At 42.6% G+C, this 20585-nt stretch overlaps 1 protein-coding gene across 1 annotated transcript in view; it reads right to left on the bottom strand.

The window, feature by feature from the left end:
* Positions 1-5945: 5945 nt before the first annotated feature.
* Positions 5946-20585, bottom strand: part of SAXO1 (stabilizer of axonemal microtubules 1) — a 38604-nt gene continuing 23964 nt past the window's right edge. The window contains exons 2-4 of the mRNA XM_049794318.1: positions 14392-14571; positions 11043-11245; positions 5946-6898 (exon numbers count right to left, since the gene is read on the bottom strand). Coding sequence (XP_049650275.1) covers positions 5946-6898; positions 11043-11245; positions 14392-14571 — 1336 coding nt within the window. The remainder of the gene's footprint in view (positions 6899-11042; positions 11246-14391; positions 14572-20585) is intronic.

Here is a 20585-nt window from a genome sequence, read left to right as displayed (position 1 = left end):
TTAAAACACTTCACCCACTGAAACACTGATGGAGTCAGTTTTCAACTAACAGCATACAACCTAGTGATTTTATTACCAAAAAAGAAGAATCTCACTGTTAACCCACTACACACAAATCACAGCAAATCAAATCCATCTGTGCCAGGAGGATCCCACAGGCACTTTTCTTTTTTAGCAGAGAGCAAAGCAGAGCAGGGCCTTGCTCACCCAGCAGCACCCTTGAGCCCACGTGATGGCACTCAGCAGTGCCGCATGAGCCCTCCCGCCTGGCTGGGGACAGTTCATATCAGCAAGCACAGCGCTAGTGAGCTGGTGGAAACAGGGAATATAGGGCCAAACACACCACTGCCTCTTTAAGAGTTACTCTATTCCTTCCCTGATGAATGCAGCCTAAAACATCTGGGGGACAGACCTGCAGCCAGATGGAGAAGTGAAGATCAGGTTGCCCCAAAGTATTTCCCCAGAAAAACAAGGAGAGAGGCACAACTCATCAAAATGCTTCCAATGTGGGAAAGAGGCAGAGAGAGACACCTTAATACAGTAGGGGGAAGAGGGATTTGTAACAGTATCAGCCAAAAGCGAACTCTGCTCAGAAAATTCATTATGGAAGTTTTCCATACCAGCGAACCCAGACTGCAGCTCTCTATCCAAATGCCTCTTTCCAACTGAGATGACATGGCTCCCTCAGAGAGATCCTGTCCATGCCCCAGCAAAGTCTTTTTTTTGTCTTGTTATCATGACCCAGACCGGACAGACCAGGGAGTCCTGTTTAATTTGAAATTCCCTTTGGGCTAAATTAAGGTGAAATGACACCAAACTATCAGTTAAAGATTTTATTCATGACAGAAGAAAACTGAACTTGGGAGGTGTGCTGGGAGGTGTGCTAGTAGGTGGCAGGGTTTCTCACAACAGGAATTGGCTTAAAACTACTTCTGTAAACCGTGTAACCCAGGGTAACCACATAGATCAATTCAGGGAATAAGGAGATCCCTCCCGTTGAGTCACGAGGTTCAGAGCAGACCCCCTTGCTTTCTAGACTCCTCCTCAGAGAAGGGCCCGGGGTGGCTGGATCCACTCTTAATCTCAGACTTGGTCAGTGGTTTTATGTCTTAAAGGGATGAGGTGTAGGGATTGTGGAAAAGGAAAAGGAAAGAGAGAAGAAGGCACAGAGGGAAAAAGGAAGAAAGATTTCACCAGTCCTAGGTCCAGCGTTGGTTCAGTCAGCCCAGGAGTCCAGTTCCAGTGGGCCTGCATGCCTGTGGCTTCAGTTTGTGTTCCTTTATCATCCTTGCCCTTCCTTCAGGCCAGCACCGAAAAGCATCAGGTTAATGAGCAGTTTGTGAGCCTTTGGACTTGCAGGTCCTTTGTGCAGTAACTTCTTCCCTGCAGATGTGGCCATTGTTTGATCTTTGTATCAGAACAGCTTATCAGAACAGAGCACTACGAACCCTCCAGCATGCCCCCCCCCTCCTGTTGCTGATGTCCCAGCTGATGGGCTTTTCACCTTGATTCCTTGCTGTGCAGGGTTTGTCTTTAAGCAGAACTTGCCCCACCACGATGTTTGAGACATTAACTCTTTCAGTCTCTCACACTTGCAAAGAAAGTGTTTGCTTTTTTGTACATTAAGTTCAGCTGCCTCCTGTCTCCAGAGTACCATGCTCAGGATCAATATTGCTTCCCTCTGTGACATGAACATCCCCAGTCCTTACTGAAGTATACCGCTTATAGTTCAACACTTTCTTCATAGCTCTGAAACACTCAAGGTGCTGACAATTTGCTCTCTTTCGCAATCCATACCATTGGTGAAGCCCTTTTCAAGGTTTGTAGTGGTAAACTTTTCACAAATTTGCTGCCTGTTCATATTTCTAGACCATAAGTATCTAACTTACTGGGTTTTTTGACCTCTTGCATATTGCCAACTGCAAAACTTCTCCAGATGGAATAACTGTCTCCTGCAGATGTGAGGCACCAGGGGTTTGCAGTCTTTGCAGGCACAGGTGATTGAAAGACTGATATCATGCAAGTCAAAACCAAACTCATTAGTTATCTATCTCCCCCATTATTCCATATAACTTGGTTTCTTTGGGGGTTGTTTTATTTTGTTTCCAGCTGAGGACAGGGGAGTTAAGTAGTTTTGCTCAGCCTTTCCACTGGCAAGAACTGCAGTCCTGCCTGCATCCTGGCTGAGCAGACATTCAGGACCTTCCAGGAAGATGCAACCCTTGTAACATTTAGTTTGGACATGTCTCCTTAATTCAGCTTTCATGCTTAAGACTTGCCTAACAGATTGTCCTTTGCCCTGGAGATCAGTAGTACTGGAGAGCTCTCCTCTTCTGTGTTTTCAGGGACACAGGAAGAAGCTATGCCTTCAAATAGGCTCTGCAGTGTATGTACAGGGGACTGTTCCTGTACACAGCTAATGTCTATTGGCAATGATTACAGTAATTGATACCAGTGTAGTAACCTGCTCTGACAGTGACAGTTTTCATCTACTATTGCTTAGCACAATTATCCTTGGAGGTTTTTTGCATGCTTCACAGTACAACTGTCCTGCATGCCGTTCTCAAACCTGCCAAGGAAAAAGCCCCTTGATTTCATCCTTGCATTTTGGCTTTTGAAACACTTTTCAATAGTAGCCTTTGTACTTAGGTCAGTGCTTAGGTATTCATTACATTGTCATTCTTCAAAAGTACCAATGAATGAAGTAAAAGGGGTTGATTAAAGCTGACTTCCCTCTTTCTACCCATTTGTTCACAGAGTGAGAAGTGTTGTCTTGTGCTGCATCATGAGTGCAAGTTTCATGAGCTCCTCAAGGCTGCTCCCAACACTGGAAGCTGGGCCAAAGGCAGGTAGTCTTTTTTTCACCCATTATTGTCCCACAAAACAGACAAGATCACTATAGAGCATCTGAGAGGTTTCAGAACAAGTGCTAGTTCATCTAGCACTAGCATCTAGTTCTGCCATGCACACAAGTACAGTTTCATTTTCCTCCTCCTGTAAGTAACTTCAAAAAAAATTACAGTGACCTTTTAAGCTCTTTTTCAGGCTTCTAACTTTTACTTTCTTCTTTCTGAGATTGTGACCACTCTAAGAAGAAGTTCAATCTAATTGGCGCAAACATAAGGTAAAATTAACTTCTGCTCATCTTTATCCATAAATTCATTCTGCATGAAAACAGTAACCAAATCCTGTGTAATGCAGTGCAGTCCATCTTTATTTTCTGTGTTAAACACCTCAATTCTCCCCCAAATTATAATTTTCTCTTATGCCAATTTTCTGGTGACACTGCCATTTTAATCAAAATTAAACTGCAGGCTAGGAAGGTGTTGCTTTAACTGCGTTACAGAGCAAAGGGAGGACTGCTGCCCACACAGGAGGCCAGGAGGAGCAGAAGCACAGCCCTGTCCATGCAGTGGACAGGGGAAGAAGGGGAGGCTGGCAGAGACAGGATTAAGCAAATGCCTCCTCCAGGGGAGGTCAGGCAGCACACAAAGGTTTTGCTTCAGGGCCACACCAAATTAGGAGGCATTGAACAACTTGTTTGGGAAGGGGAGATGCACTTCCACAGCAGTTCCAGCCAAGCCACGTCTGGGCTACCCAAGTTATGTGTTTCTTTCTGTGCTGACCTCCTGCACCGAAATTGGCAACTGTGCAACTGAGTGGTGCACTGATTCAGGGAAATGAAGTAAATGGGTCTTAACCTTACTAAAACACTGATTTGCCTTCAGCTGGGTCAGTGTCCTCATCTAGTCCATCACGCACTCAGACAGCACTAATGTTGTTACCAGGAAGAGAGAGAATGGGGGAAATATGCAGCTGCAGGCAGACAGAAAGGTGAGACCACAGCAGCCCAAGATTTAGTCAGCTTTAATTTCTGTGGAACCACACCTTTAGTCACTCAAGAGAACTCACATTGTTCCTTAGTGCTATCATATAATGATATTAATAAGTTTTTTATTTATTTAGGTGTAAGCCAGGAAAAAAAAACAAACCTGTGTCTCATGTGGTGAAAGTGTTGGCATTAAACCAGCCATGTTTGCTTGATGCTGCTGTGAGTTGATCCACTGTTTGCAAAATCAAGATTCCTGCTGTTTATGTTCAAAATCCAGCAATTACTAATGCTAAGCAGCATATTGCATTGCTATCCATTTTGATAAGCCTAACTTTCACCCAGCAAAAAAAACCCACAAACCTGTAATAAAGATAGATTTACATACTAGACTCTGGTGTCTAGATAGATTTACACCCTGGCTTTGCATTCATTGCCAGTCTTACATCAAAGAGTTGAAGGAACAGTCAGGGAGCTTTCCTGCATAAAAGAACAATCTCTTCCTCAGCCACAAGCCCCAGCAGTTCCTTTCAGATAAACATTGTTTCAAAATTGACAGAATTACGGGCTGATAAATAAAAATCAGAAAAATAAGTGAATAAAAAGTGATGGGGAAGAAAAAGTATTTTCCTGTCAAAGCTCAACATTAAAGACATGAAGGTTCAAGAAGGTTGGTAAGATAGCATGAGCTGGCAAAAATGCCATACATACTCTAGGTCAATACCTCACTACAGGTGAGTGAATAATTTACAGATTCCTGTATTTCTGAAGGCTCTGTGGAACCATCAATGAGTACATAGTTTGGCCCTTTTTTATAGTGTAGTCTGTAGAGATTTGCCTAGTTTTTCATGCTGCAAGCTCATAATTTTTCAATGAACTAGAGCATATGTTTAGAAAAGGCCTCTAGGACTGATTCAAGGACTTCAAGTGATGTAGAGCCACTATGCTTCTAGGGTGAATGTTCCAATAGCTTCCCTCCCTCAGGGTTAGGCATTCATGTTTTCAGAAAGAATGTGTTCGGCTTTAGCTTGCAAGCACTTATGGAAGACTTCCCAACAAGTTTCAAAGCTTTTCAAAAGTTTTAAAATACATTTATACCAAAAATTGTCTTCCACTTCCTCCTTAAATGTAGCCACTTTGATGGTGAGACCCAAGCCTTTCCTCCAGCATGCAACAGCTCTACCTAGCATTTAAGCTAAATACTCAGGAAACAGCGAGAGCACCCAGGAGTAAGGGAAAGGAGGGTTTAGGAAAGTAGAATGCACTTAAGAAGCCAATAAGTTTCATAGTGCTAATTTAACACTCGTAAACCTACAGAAAAGCACTTTGGACACAGAAATGAACAGTTCCGATCAGGAGCTTAATACTGGCCTTATCCAAAAGAAAATACAAATCCAGCTGCTGGCCGAACTGTAGCAACACAGGACAATTTCAACCCTTTGATGTTTCTGGTACCCTCATTGCATCCTGCAGTGAAAAGCTTTTACTGAAAAGCTTGCCTTGGAAGTTGTCAGCAAGGGTGGTATCTTTAGCATGGCAACCTCACATCTGATAGCACAGGTCTGAGCAGCACAGTGGCACAATGAAGGCACAATCTTCAATAATATTTATCCAGTAATTGTACCTTTTGTATGTGTCTTTGATGTGAGTGACTAGTAAAGCCAGATCTCAGACTTTGTTATCTAGCCATGACTTTTAAGTGTGACTTCCAGCATGTAATTCATCTGAAGAGGCTGTTCTACTGCTGTCATCATGGATGCCACTGACCCCATGTTACACTAATAATTATGTTACTACGAGATCACTCTTTTAGTGTCTCAGGAGGAGGATATCTCTATTAGTTAAAGAGCAAGAGTTAGGTGGGAAAATGAAAAAAAATACAGAGAAACAAGGATCAGTGTGTCTTTTCCCTGGATTTTATGTTTTTCATTTGTGCAAATGATCCAGAAGAAGCCAATGCCTGGGAATTAAGTTTATTTTAGGAGGTCTCCAAATATGAAATCAGTAATTGGTTTGAAAGGTTACAAACAAAATCAAGCTGTCATTTGTAGCTTACTGAGGCCCTGCTCTTTGAATCCATTTCCAAGAAGGCTGCATCCACCGCTCTCTTCTTCTTTCAGTGTCCACTTTGTAGGCAATCACTCTTGGAAGCAGGCAGATAAAGTTTGTGACCATCAGCATCAGCTCCCTCAAAGACGTAACCCGGTGGGTCTTTGTAAGATGCCAAGCATCTAACAAGGCCCTTTGGTGTGTAGCTGGTGGCATAGGTCGTTTTAGCATCTAGCAGAGTGTGATGATTTGGGCCTGACCAGCCAGGTTTATAGCTCTTCACAACTGTGAGTGGATGAGGCACATAATGGGTCTGAAAGGTAGTCAAGCAATCCATTGGTTTTGCTGGGAAGGTCAGCTCCGGAGCATGAGTGATAGGTTTTAGTCTCTTGCACAGCCAAGGCTTATAGTCTTCCTTCATTATAGAAGAGCTATTGAATGGCTCAGTACTTTTTCTAAGGTGGGCCAAAGATTGACACATCTTGGCTGGCTTGCTATTTGGGTGCTTGTAATGTATCTGAGTAGTGGTGTGAAGGTCCATTTTCTCCAGAGGTGGAAGATACATGTCAGGTTTTTTGGTGAATACAGGATGCCGTGGCCAAGCTTGGTATTTTTCTTGAAACTCGGTTGTAGAGGAAAATGGAAGATCATGGAGAAGCTTCAGCTGGCACGGTTTTGCAAGCCTGGCTGGCTCACCAACCATCCCCTTGTAAGAAACTTTGTGGGTAGTGAGGCCATCAAATGGGACCTCATTGACCTTGTATTTCTCATTTTTATGGACATAACATTTCTGCAGAGGATGTGGCACATAATTAATTCTATAATTGGTTATATTCTCAAAGGGACCCTCAGTTTTCTGGACCAGATTCAGAGGTTTGCAGCTTTGAGTGGCAACTGGCCCCCTGTAGAGATAGTCACCCTGGACAATGGTTCTGTGGTCAAATTTTTCTTCTGATGGGTGAAATCTGTTGTTTGGTCTGATCCGGTCTGTCTTTGGTTCATTCCATAGCACATAATCATCTGAAACATAAGAGGAATCCTTTCTAAGTGCTCGGCTGAAGTTCTTTGGTGAGTTTAGGCATATACCATACTATGTTTTGATTATTACATTTTCTAATGTAAAAAATATTTGTTGGTGTTGTAATGATTGACAAACCCTATTAGAAGAGCTGCTGTAGAACACATACACTAGTGTGCTAACCCCTGGAAATGCTTAGCATTTACACAGAATATAGAATGAAAATAGTCCAGTGCCCACCCATACCTACAGAGATGGTGAAATACAATGTGGGAAGATTAAATTACATTCTCAGTCTTGCAGAGGCATTTTCTGCAGATCACTGAGTGGCTGCCGTCCTCATGCTCAGTCAACCAGAAATCATGAAAGTAGAGTATCATGGCACTGACTTCAACCCCCTTCATTTACCTTCCTGCAGCTATGTTGTGGCTGGCTCAGAGCGCAGGCAGAGTATGCCTACGTCTGCAGAAGGCAGTTCAGGTGTCTCCCACAGTAAGTCTGTGGCAAGGAGAACCAGATGTCCATCATTCTACTCTAAAGGCCAAGTTGTAGAGCTTATGCATCGTTTTTATACCTTCTTATTTGGGGACGACCTGATTTCTCAACTGCATAGATGTGATGCTGCCTACTGTTTGCCGAATTCAGGGTTTTGCAGTTCATTTGGTGTCAGCAAGCTGTGCTGTGTGGCACCTCCTTGGCTCTTGGCTTTGCTTTCTGTGGTACTCTTGCTGTCAGTACAAGCAGGAACCGAGAAGGAGCTTGTAACTCTGTCTCCAATTCTTCCTTATTAGAAGAACTGTGCTGGAATTCACAGACTAAGCCTACACTGATCTGAAGCATTGAATCATACCACAGAGATGGTCCATACTCCAGAAATTTTGCTATCCAAATTCATGACTAAGAAAACATTTTACATAGCATTTTAGAGACATTCATATTTTCCTTCCTCGGCAGGGTACCAGGGGGGAAAAATGAGGCATTGAGACTTAAAAAGATTTGCACTCAGTCACACTAGAAAGCTATTGCAAAGCTGCCTAGCTCTCCAACCAGTGCTGCAGCCAGAAGACCATCATTTTTTCCCTTCCTAGCAATCTTGTGCAAGTTCCCCTAGAGAGCATTATGGTTACTGGTAGGAAGTCAAAATGAAATAGTCTTGGAGCTAACCCAAGTCTTCTTTTATTTAATTTTCCCTCCTTTTAAACCACATTCAGAGTCATGAGGCAAATAAGCTTCCCGCTGACTCTGCACAGGAAGGAAGTCTAGATTTCAAAGTACTACAAAGTAAATGATGCAGTTATGTATCAGGATATTTGAACTCTCCAATCCAAACAGTTATTCCTTTTGAATGGCAATGGCTATGGTACTGCACAAACACAATTATACAAAGGATGTGTTCATCACAATGTGAAGCTGACCCAAAAAAAAGTAACTTTTTGTCCCAATTAGATGTCTATTTAAAGTCCTTCTGGTTCACAGCAAGTTGCTCTGCCCTGGCACAAGAGAGGAAGCAGCAGCCACAGGTGCTATGCTGCTCCCAGGAAGCCACTAATTAGTGCAGTCAGTGGAGAATATGGCCCTGCCTGTGTGCACTGGCATAGACATTCATTTGCCACTGTCGGTGCCACTGAAGTGCAGGCTGCGTGCCCTGCGAGTGTCAGAGTGTTTAGATGCCCAAGGTACTCCTGTTTCTCTGGGTGAATAGGAGATGTCCAGGCACCACCACGTTCATGGGATGCTGACCTTGTACTCGTGCCTGGGGTACACAATTTTCCTGGAGAGGTGGTCCAGCAGGGTGAACCATGAGCACATATGGACATGTGGCATTACAGGGGATGTATTAATAAAGTGTTAAAAAGTGAGAAGCTAATGAGCCTCTCAAAGCAAGGGGTCATTCAGAGATCTGACATTTCAGACACCAACCAAAAGTTACCAAAAAACTTTTCATATTCTCCCATCATCTTTGCTAGAAAACAGTCTGTGCATTTTGGATGTAACCACAGCTTTTGCAAAATATCCAAAATATGACAAGGAAGTCCATCTGTCTCCAATTTTAAAAATTTACAAGCTCTACACATTTGGAGACCTCATAGGCATTATGAATTTATTTTACTTAGTGTAAGCCAGCAGTGCTACTATTCCTTCAAAATATGTTACAACTTTATTGTAACTCTAATTCTTCTCCCATAGATATTAATAGTTTCCCATGTAGCACAATCTTGAAAACATTAGGGGGTACAGGAGGGAACAGAGGATATGAACCATATGTTATTGGAGGGTTAGGCACATCTCACTGTAACAAAGCAAGACAAAACTAAAATTAGATTGTGTACCTGCAGATGGATAAAAACAGCTATGTGCTTATCTTGGAGGAGATGAGAATTTTGAAACCTTAAGTTGCAAAGTAATCTGACATTAACTGTGATATGCAATAGCATCATCTTAAACCTACAGCGTCATTTGGGATATGGTGTGTTTAGTGGGAAGGAGTATGACACTACAGTAAGAAAGCTAATTCAATACCAAAGCAGCACAGTTTTATATGCTGCTTAAATATTTGAATTATGATAATTGAATAGCACGTTTCAAAATTTCACACTTGAGTAGTGATCAGTAAAACCTAGCAATGCTTAGCCCAAAGAAAACTTGTATTTTTTGTGAACCTGGGCCTTTAAAAGGGAATTTATTCAGTATGCAACTTGATCTTTGAGGGCGTTTGGACAAAGATTTCTATTTGCAGTGTTTTGAAAAATACAGAAATTATAACCAAATGTAGCTGTGATACATTTTAGTAGAGCTCTAGAGTAACAGTTAAGGTGCTGACCTAAACACTGATAAAAGACAAAGATATACATCTGGTTCAGATACTGAGAAGTTAGGGATATCTAAACACAGAAGGAATGATCCTCCGCTTGTGCAAAGCAGCCTTTTTTTATTGGCTTCACTGAAGCTTCCAATGAATACCATCTGGTGACTTTGTCTATGCAAAACAAAGTGTTCAAAATTTTAAACATGGGTATTTTGCACCTGCGGGTCATGGTCTTCACGACTCAAGTCATTCTAAATGTACAGTATTTCCTGTGTGCTTAATGTAGAAATCTCAGTTTATGCCATTGCAAACATGCAGCTGCACTAAAGTCTGACTTTCAGTCATTTCAGCTGGGTAATCTTAACACTGCATTCACATAGCTTTTATTTGCTTAATTCCTTTATCATTTCAAGTTTTAAGAAAAAAATTGTTTCTTTACATTGGGACAAATATCAATGCCAGCACCAATCATAAGCTTTTATATTTGCATAGTATAATAATAAAATAAAATAAAATAAAATAAAATAAAATAATGAAAAAATATTTTGAGAAATACACAAATGCTAGCTATCTGCCTTGCAATGTTAGCTAGCTGAAAGATGTGCAGAGGGGAGGCAAAATCATCTGATTTTCTACTTATGACTTACTACTAAAACTAGTACCATTGCTGTAAATGTGTAACTGAAAGATTTTGCCCAGTGTATGCAGAAGAGATTTCATGCTGTTGGAGAGGAAGGAACAAAGACCCCACAAACATAAACCACCTACACCAAGTTACTGCTACTGAGACACAAGGGCATAGTTAGATGCACAGTTCAGCTGTTTTACCAGGAGTAGAACTTGAGTGCTTTGGAAATTTGGGTGGAACTTCTTCATGTCCATAATTCCCATATACACCTCTTGCACATTGACAGATTAACTCTGCAGCACACAGAAAAGGGGTGCCATGCTTCATGACCTGCTCAGATGCAGCAAATTCTATGTATTTTAGATGTGTCTGATCCACTGAATGTGTGGGCCAGTCCTTCAGTATACCAAGAATATGTTCAATATATCATAAAGATGATGATGATGGACCCATTTGCAGGAGTTCACAAGGCCTTGCTTCTACCTAGGATGTCTCTAGGCCTGTCAGACATGCAAAGGTGGTGAATTTGGAGAGATCCCAGTGCTACCATTAATGCGGGGCTGTATTCCCAAGAATTTGTGTCTGTGTGGTTCCTGCACAGCTTGCTGGCATACATAGATAGAAGAAAGGACAACTACACACTGTTTTGATCTGTCTTCTTCAAGAATGAAGCTACTGGTGAAGTCCTGAAAAAAGCTGCAGGAGCACATACCTTCATAAGTGGTTCTTGTATCCATCTTGGTGCTGGGGATGTGTCTTGTCACACAGGGGAGGCATGGAGGTACTTGAGAGATAGGGTAGGAGTTATAATCTTGTTTATAAGTGGAGGTCAAATCCATACTCTTATCACTCTTGTCATGCTTTTCAGGTGGTTTACGTTTCTGTGGCAACACTTCATGAGCTATGTAATCTCTCCTGTGAAGAATAATTTCATTATGTCTTTTGTCTTAAGGAAAAAATTATTTTTAAGGGAAAATTCATTTTGCTGGACACTCAAGGAAATTAATACTTTCCCCTACCTCCACAGCCTAGGAAAGTCTGGATAGGATACAAGTAGTTAATTAGACACACAAGCCTTTCACATTTGGAAACCTGGATTCTGAAAAAGGAACTGAGGCAGCTCTGGACAACCTCAGGCAGGCCAGGTTCCCCCTTCTCTCCACCCAGTGAGGTTAATGGCCTTACACAAAGATATCTCTGTTCTACAGTGGAGTTACACCAGAAAGCATAACTCCTTTTAAAAGCCCAATAATTATAGCAGGCTATCTAGTACATATGGGAAACATATGAGAGGCAACAATAGCCTTCCCAGACAATACACTGTACAGCAGTCCAGCCCAGGATGGGGAGATAAAAACAAAACAGTTTTACAGTAAAACACCAGCTGAGGAAAGAAACATCAGCATGGTCAGACAGTCAGCTTTTTGTCAGGTACCACTGTAAAAGAGCTATTTTAAGATACTGGAGTAGTGTCACTTAACTCCAACAAAACATTACAGAAACAAGATGGAGAAGAAAATAATATCACCATCCAACATTCACTAACCTGAACCTATTTCACTGCCTACATCCTTTGGTACAGGGCAGAGAGCTGCTAATTGGCACCAGTGAATTTAGGCTCTAATATCAGAGTACTTTTCCACTGGGGTGCAGATCTGTTTACACCACAGGCAGCCAGCCAGAATAAATGGTCAGTACAGGAGCTATTCTAATATTTATATTGTGCTTTGCATCTGGAGTGGTGCTGTGTGAGCAAGAGCCTGAGTCTCTGAATATACTGTGTTTGTTAGCAAATAAACAAGATTCTCAAAATTCTGTGTGTAGCAAAAGGGAAGAGAATTCACATTGCAAATTATTAGGTATAGGGGTAAAAACAGAAATGCAGACATAAAAAAAAAATAATTCAAGAGCATCAAGAGGTACTTATGTAGATGTTACACATGTTGTAGCCCCTTGGAGTACTTCCATCAGCCATTTAAAGCTAATGTGTTTTTTAAAAGGAGCTAAGAAAAGACAAGCAGGAATACAACAGGCATGCAGCATCCTCAGTAGCAAGGAGGGCTCAGTAACAGAAAGGGTCTTTCCCAAGCCACTCACAGTACACTGCACAGTCCCACATTTGAAACAGCTGAGCCTGTACCAGAGGCAAGTAACAGATCACAGACAAGCAATTCTTCACGAGTGTGATTAAGGGTTTTCTGGCAGTGGGCATATCTTTTCCCACTCTGACTATTGCAATACAACAGAACCTGCAGTGGAGATTACAGAGGAAGAGTTGATCGGCTGATAAATCGGTGGCAACCTGCATCCAAGATGCCATGAAAAATGGTACTGCCTGCAACTCCCAGACTTTATCAAAGGGGCTTGCTGTTGCAATATGACACCTAACACTCAGTGGAGTGTTATTAGAGAAGACTGGTGACAACTCAGTATTTGGTTGCTGGCCTCACAGTCCCTGCAGCTGTCTCATACACTCCATCCATTTGTTCACTCTGAGTTCAGCCACACAGAACCAGAGCTTTTAGCAGCCCTCTAATATGTGGTGGCACTTTTCCACTAGGCCTTGGTACTTTCACGCTGGCTGTATTTTCTTACCAGTGTTGCCCAGAGGACAGCAAGACTTGCAATCCGATGGGTAACTGTTCAGGCTCTGTGTTTTCTCCTCTCACAAGGGCAGGCAAGTTTTATGTATTTGGTAGAGTGCATGCTCTGAAGAAGTAAATGTAAGTAGTTTCTGCGCTTTCTTACTAGTCTGCTTTTCAGGAGTTGTACTAAACTCCAAGAGTAACAGTTACTGTGGGAATCACTAGCCTTGTCTGAGCAAGGATAGTTTTGCTGGTTGAACCAAAGTTTATAGGGAGTCCTTGACAGACCCCACATTGTGGCTGCCCCTCCTCGCCTGCCTTAAGAGGACACCAGTGAGCCCAGGATTTGGTTATAAGCAGACACAAAGATGTCTAGCTGCCTTGGCTCATGCTGGAGATGGAAGGCCTATACAGAAGTGAAGTCTGCTCTTTGAAACCCTCTGATCCTCTCTGCTGTTGCTGAAAACTCCCACGGAGGCAGAGGCATCCCAAATGTAAGTCAGTCATTTCAGACTCCATCAGCCACATCTGTGGTTTAAATTCACAACTTTTAAAAAGGCGTAGTTAGGGGAAGGAGTTGGTAGAGCTTCTACGTCAGGATAGGGAAAGATAGGTGGAGTTAGCTGTTAAGGCTTCTATTACCAGCCTTTGGCATCTCCTAGGTGTCTAATTCAGTTCAGCAAAGGCAAGAGTGATGTTGCTTGTGACTGTGCCTGTGATGAGAAAGGAAGTAACCATCAAGATCAGGCAGCAGCCACTGTTTGAGGAAAGGGAAGCTCTCAGATTCATATTAAAGGATCAGATTCCTATTTTTTATGAGTTTCTTCTGTGGACACGTGCTTGGCACATCACTCTGCCAGCAGCAGGGAAGAGCCTCAGCAGTTACTTCCATCAGGGAAATGGGCATACTGCAAGAGCAGGGGCTTCTGCCAAACGCCAGCACTGAGCAACAACATATCTGAGGAGCAGAAACAGCCCAGCACTCCACAGTGAGTGCCTTGAAAAGAACACCCAGACGTCCTTTCCAATCATCCAGCCCTACTGTATTCACACCTCCTTGGAAACCAGTCATTCATGTTACAGTGTACAACGTGCCACACAACACACAGAACAAAAGACAAATACTCCTCCAGTATCACCCATATTTTCCCAGACAACACTTCTGCTGGTTTCCCAGAAACCTTCCCAAAACAGAAAGCGAGCAAAAGCCAAGACCATGACTGTGTTTCTGTGGCCCATGTATTCTCTGATCAGATCACATCTCAGACTCCAGGAAGTGCAAGAAGAATAGCTGCTTGCCTCTGCTACAACAACTGGCCTCCAACAGACCTTCGTCCCTCCTTCACAGAGCCCACAACATTGTTCTGTTCAGGCTCCCCTTGTGAAAACCAATCATTTTTCTTTTCTCTGTTACCCATCTCTCACACACACGTTATCTAAGTCACAGCCCTCACTCTTTTTCAGTGTTTTTCATACTTTGTAGTCGAGGTGCCTTCCATGGGCATCTGTGCCATCTTGTACGCTTCCTTTGGCTTAAATGAGCCTCTGGGAACAGTGATGGAGTAAAGGGGATATCGCTCCATGTACTCTGACAGCATGCATGGCTTCTCATTCTTCGTATAGGGCCTCATGGGCAGGTGTGGACAACGGTGACATCTGCAAGGGAAAAACCAGCACAGCAGTTAGTGACTCACAGGTAGCTGATTAACAATACCTCATTGTGTAAGTTGGATGCAGGTTGCAACTACAAAATAGGGGATGAGTGACCATTGCAATGACTGCTGCAGCCTTGATTATTTAAAGTGCAAAACCATAACCTGCCCAAAGAAAGGGCTACTTCTGTTTGCTACTATAGCCTGTGGTAAAAAACTCTGTGAAGCCAACAAAAACAGCCTAAGAAACACAAGTTCACCTAGATGAACTAAGAAGCAAGTTAACCTGAGATACTACCAAGTGCACCATATTGTGCTGGACTAGAAAGTCTATTTAATGTCCCTTTTGTTCCATTTCTCATCAGTTTATTACTCTACTTTGTCCACATATTGACCTCACTGGTGTAGACAAGTGAGCAAAAGGGTAACAGTTTGGGAGTCTCTGTTCACTCACACCTGGGCAGCACTGCTCTGCCCATCTCTCCTTCTGAAAGCAATTCAGTCTGGGTGCTGCAAGACCTCTCCATAATGCACATCAAAACGAGGGCAGTGAGAACAAACTGATTTTCTGAGGAAGCTCCCTCCTGACTGAAACTAAAACACCACCATGGATCGTCCATCACTGGTGGCCTCCTTCCTTCCACACTGGGACCAGGACAGAGCAGGGTGGCCAAGGCTCATCCTGTCAAAAAGAGGTTTGGTATCCCACCCTCAGATTTCTTCACAGGGACATTAACAGTTTATGTCCCTTTTTGGTTTGAGGCAAACCCGCTAGAGTTAATGTGAAGGTTGCTGATTAAGGACTTCATGAACTACCCCACAGGAAATACAGTGAGAAGAGGAAGCTTCTGGTTTTATGTCTCATGCATCATTCCTGTCAAAGGCTGAGTGTTCCCAACTGGATGTATATTTTCCAGTGCTACGTCTAGTCCAGATACGAATTACTTGTTTGAAAGGGCTTCTATACTTAACAGAGTCCCTCTTTCATTAAATGTTGGGCAATCTAGGATCAGTAGATGTCTGATTACCTAAATTCATACAGATAACCTCTGGTCTACATTCAAGGGTACACCTTCATATACTGAATCACTTTCCAAACTAGCACAAGAGTGGAAGAAGGGCTCAGAGGGCTCAAATAAAATTCAGCATCTGTTTGACAAGCCAGTTTCTCACTTGGATTACAACTCCTTCTGTGAAGTGATAAATCAGGAGGAGTGCTAGTGGAGTCATTTTTGCCTTAGAGAAGTTTTGAGTTTGGACCCAAAGGGAATCCTTACAGCAAGAAAGGCAGACTATCCCTCTCAGTTAAAATATTGGAAGAAAAGACTTCAGGGTGGAAATTGGAAAGAAAAAAAAAAGAAAGGAAAAAAAAAAGAGAGATGCCCCACTCTGAGGAACCTTATAAAATTGCAGCTTTCACATAACTGGTGGAGAGGCAAACAGGAAAATGAAAAAAAGACTAATATGCTCACTCTTGCTGGTCCATGTGACTTTGCTGGAATGGATTTTGTGACAAAAGCCTTCCAAACTCAGGCTGCACTGACACTTTCTGTACGCATTTGTGGTCTTCCAGCATTCCTAGGAATTATTCCTCACTCTCCAAGGGAAAATGATCTGCCTGTTCTTTCTGCTTCAAATCTGCTGGCTTCACATCACCCCCAAGTGCACTTTCATCCTCCTACTCTCTTAAAGTCTATGATGCAACAAGCTGGTCCTCAGCTTGGCTCTGGAGTGTGTTGATGAGGCCTTTATGTTAACTTTTTATGGTAAAACTGCACTCAGACCTGAGTGGGGGAAATAGCTATACGACCTAGTTCATCGTGGCCCTGCATACAGTGGAGACGCAGGCCAGGAGTAGCATTTTGCCAAAGAAGAATGGCTATTCAGGAGCAAATTAATGACGCTTCATTAATACCATCAGTTAGTATCCCATTACAGATAAGCTGCACGCATAGGGTTTGGAGGGGCTCGCTTGTGACACCAGATTTCCCAAGCGGTCCAGAGTGGAGGCTTTGTGCAGCTCACTGCCCGTACCCTACCCAGGAGGGCTCTTTGCTGCAGACAGGTTATCCCGCACCCTGATGGACATTTGTGAGACAGAGCCCTGTACCTGCCTAGTAGCACTGCTGGCACTGGGGATGGTGAGGGGTCCTGCGGATCAGCAGGACAAGGGTGGGTAATGCAGGTACCACTCTGAAGACACCACAGGAGCAGGCAAGGAACAACAGCTTATGAAACCTACGGTTTTCCTCTTGCAGACATTGCTAGCAGCACAAATACTGGGGGACTTGTCAACAGCCCAGCATGGGAAAAAGTCCAGCATCTCCTGCAGATGGCAGCAGCCCCAGGTTGCCAAGCTCTTTGCCCTAGGATGAAGTTAAGCTTCCAGTGTGATCTGGCAACACAGGTGGCTTTACACCGCAACTATTCACCCACTCTTTATGCGTACAATTCTGCTTTCTTTGTTGAACTTCAGAGCACACAACAACAACGGAATGAGATATTTCAGAGTTAGCTCTTGGGAAAAGCACTTTCCCACCTTCCTGACAGGGCAGAGAAGTAAACCCGAATGTTTTGTCTTCTATTATTTTGCACTACATTGTGATGTATGCCCATGGATTTTACAGTAGCACTCTATTACAAACTATGAGCAGAAAATGATCATCAGTGATAATTCACCACCAATATATGATACTATAAAAGCTTTGCTTCTTCATCCAGAGAGATATTCCTGAAAGTATTTTTTGCTGGAGAATAATGTAAATAACAGAGCAAGACTCTTGACAACAAGGTGTGGAACAATGCTAGACTTCAAGGTTTGCTACACTTTACTACTCCTTCTGGCATGATAAATATTTATAAAATAAACTACATGATTCTTCAGTACTGAAGTCACTGCTGTGTGACTGCAGCAAGTCAGCACATTAATGTCAGAGCCAAACAGGTGAAATATTACTGTATGAATGTTTTGATATTGCAGTTGTCAGACCATACCCTATTTTCTAAAAACTGATGAGAACTAAATTTTGACATTTGTTATTGTCCTGGTTTCAGCTGGGATAGAGTTAACTGTCTTCCTAGTAGCTGGTAGTGCTATGTTTTGAGTTCAGTATGAGACAAATGTTGCTAACACACTGATGTTTTCAGTTGTTGCTCAGTAGTGTTTAGACTAAAGTCAAGGATTTTTCAGCTTTTCATGCCCAGCCAGGGCACAAGAAGATGGCACAGGACACAACCAAGGCACCTGACCCAAACTGGCCACCGGGGTATTCCATACCATGGGACGTCCCATCTAGTTTAGGAACTGGGGGGAGTGGGGGCAGGGAATCGCCGCTCGGGGACTGGCGGGGTGTCGGTCGGTGGGTGGTGAGCGATTGCCCTACGCATCGTTTGTACATTCCAATCCTTTCATTATTGCTGTTGTCATTTTATTAGTGTTATCATTATCATTATTAGTTTCTTCTCTTCTGTTCTATTAAACTGTTCTTATCTCAACCCACAAGTTTTACTTCTTTTCCTGATTTTCTCCCCCATCCCACTGGAGGGGGGGGAGTGAGTGAGCGGCTGCGTGGTGCTTAGTTGCTGGCTGGGGTTAAACCACGACAGTTATGCTTGCCTGCTTAGATATTGTGGGGGTGGGGTGGGGTTGGCTAATTCTACTCTGACTTTCACTTGTGCAAATTAAGCTTTACTTGATTGAGGTCTATCAAGTTAGCCTGGCCAATATTAGCAATAAAATGTAGCAACAAGGAAGCACATATGTTTTTTTGTTTATGAAGAATTATGGAAGAATATGCAGATTCTTTGAGGGTAAAAAGGAAGCGGGTCCCCTGCCTTCAAAGGAGTTGGGTTCATCTAGACAGAAGCTGAGGTGAAACACATGAACAATTTATCAGCTTACATTAAATGCTTGTTTAAACCAGAAAAGACAACCTGGAGCCACAGCTCAAGACTGGAATTCAGGATGTTTGAATTCAATTTCTGCATTCACCACAGCCTGCCTGACCAGTACAACTCTCTGCCAACTAAAGATAAAATATAGCAATCTCCAGAGGAGAAGGAGAAGGAATCCTGTAAGATTTAAGGATTTCTCAAGATAAGGCTCTCAGACTTATCTGATTTTTTAAAATGTGTATGATTAATAATAAAAGATTATCACAGTGGGCTTAAAATGCAGGTGGAACAGTGAGAAACTTGTACTATTAGAATCCTAATTTATGCCGGTTATGTGGCTTACTACTCCTAATTACTGCCCATAGAGGTCACAGATGTCATGGTATTCCTGCTTGAGAGAAAAAACATGAGGCTCAGAAATGGCTGAACTGTCATTCAGGAGAATTTAGCTTTCCCTTGTAAAAATCACTGGTCCTCAGACAAACCCTCACAGGGAAAAGCAACATCTCCTTGACCACATAATCTGCTTCTTGTACCATCTCTAATTTCCATGAGTGGTCAGATCAAGTCAGTATTATAGAAATGTCTACTTCAGATGGAATGATGATACTGTCCAAAGAAAGATAGGGATGTAAAAATGTGCCAAAGAACTGCTCTAATATCAGGAACTGATTGCCAACAGTCAGGCTGCAAAGAAAATCACTGAAGGTGAGGCTTTATTTGTGCAAATCTCTTCTCTTCCAAGCAATGGAGATGCAATCAGAGGCTCAGCTACCTGATTGAGTTACAGAAAGATGGATGACAGATTAGATGGTTGTGAAAGGATAAAAGCATCCATGTGCAAAGTATCAAAGTGTATCACAAATAGATATTGAACACGGTAATAATATCAGGAAAATGAAAATACATTGTGGACAGGGGCATAGGCAAAGTACAAGGTTCTGCTTTTAGATGCTGAATGGTTTTGAAACAAAAAGTGAAGGCACAACAACATCAAGAGATCGCTTGAGAGAAGTTTGAATTCCTTGTGATCATAACAGTACAAAAAATATTAATCTGAAGCATTTGGAAGATTAACTGTAATTCCCATACAGCTCAGGAGCTTTTTCCTCTGTGTCATATCAGAACGCTGAACTCTGGATGCCAAACTGCACTTTTTCCCCAACACGCTCACCAAATGTTAGAACAGATGAACCAGTAATCACCTCAAAATGAGTAAAAGTGACAGTGGAGAAAGAGGCTTGACACATTTGCATGCACACAGTCTTCACTGTGATTTTGGGCAAAAGTTTAACAAAAAAGAATGTTGTGGTTTAACCCCAGCCAGCATCTAAGCACCGCGCAGCTGCTCACTCACTTCCTTCCCCCACCCAGTGGGACAGGGAGAGAATTGGCGGAAAAAAAAGTAAAACTCATGACTTGAGATAAGAACAGTTTAACAGAACAGAAAGGAAGAAAATAATAATAATAATAATAATACCAATAATAATATAACCAATAACAAGATTTGGAATATAAAAAACAAGTGATGCACAGTGCAATTGCTCACCATTCACCGACCGATGCCCAGTTAGTTCCCGAGCAGCGATCCGCACCCCTCAGCCAAGTCCCCCCAGTTTATATACTAGATGTGATGTCACACGGTATGGAATACCCCTTTGGCCAGTTTGGGTCAGCTGCCCTGGCTGTGTCCCCTCCCAACTTCTTGTGCCCTTCCAGCCTTCTTGCCACCTGGGCATGAGAAGCTGAAAAATCCTTGCCTTTGTCTAAACACTACTTAGCAGCAACTGAAAACATCAGTGTGTTATCACCTTTATTCTCATACTAAATCCAAAACATGACACTATACCAGCTACTAGAAAGAAAATTAACTCTATCCCAGCCAAAGACAGGACAGAGAAACACATATTTGTAGATGTACAGTGCTCATCAGTGCCAAAAGAATGAAGTATATGATTGCTCGGTCTTCCAAATTCACCCTCATTAGAATGCTACCACTGGAAACGCAGGGCAGCTGGAAGGAGAACAGTACCCTGGAAGAGGATAAAACCCTGGGGGTTTGCTATTACATGTGGTTGTGTCCTCCTCAAAAGCTGCAAGAAGTCATCATGGTCATCCTTTTTA

This window comes from Accipiter gentilis, chromosome Z, assembly GCF_929443795.1.
Source record: "Accipiter gentilis chromosome Z, bAccGen1.1, whole genome shotgun sequence".
Lineage (NCBI taxonomy): Eukaryota > Metazoa > Chordata > Aves > Accipitriformes > Accipitridae > Astur > Astur gentilis.
The sequence above is the reverse complement of the archived record's forward strand: the minus strand, read 5'-3'. Positions and strand labels throughout refer to the sequence as shown.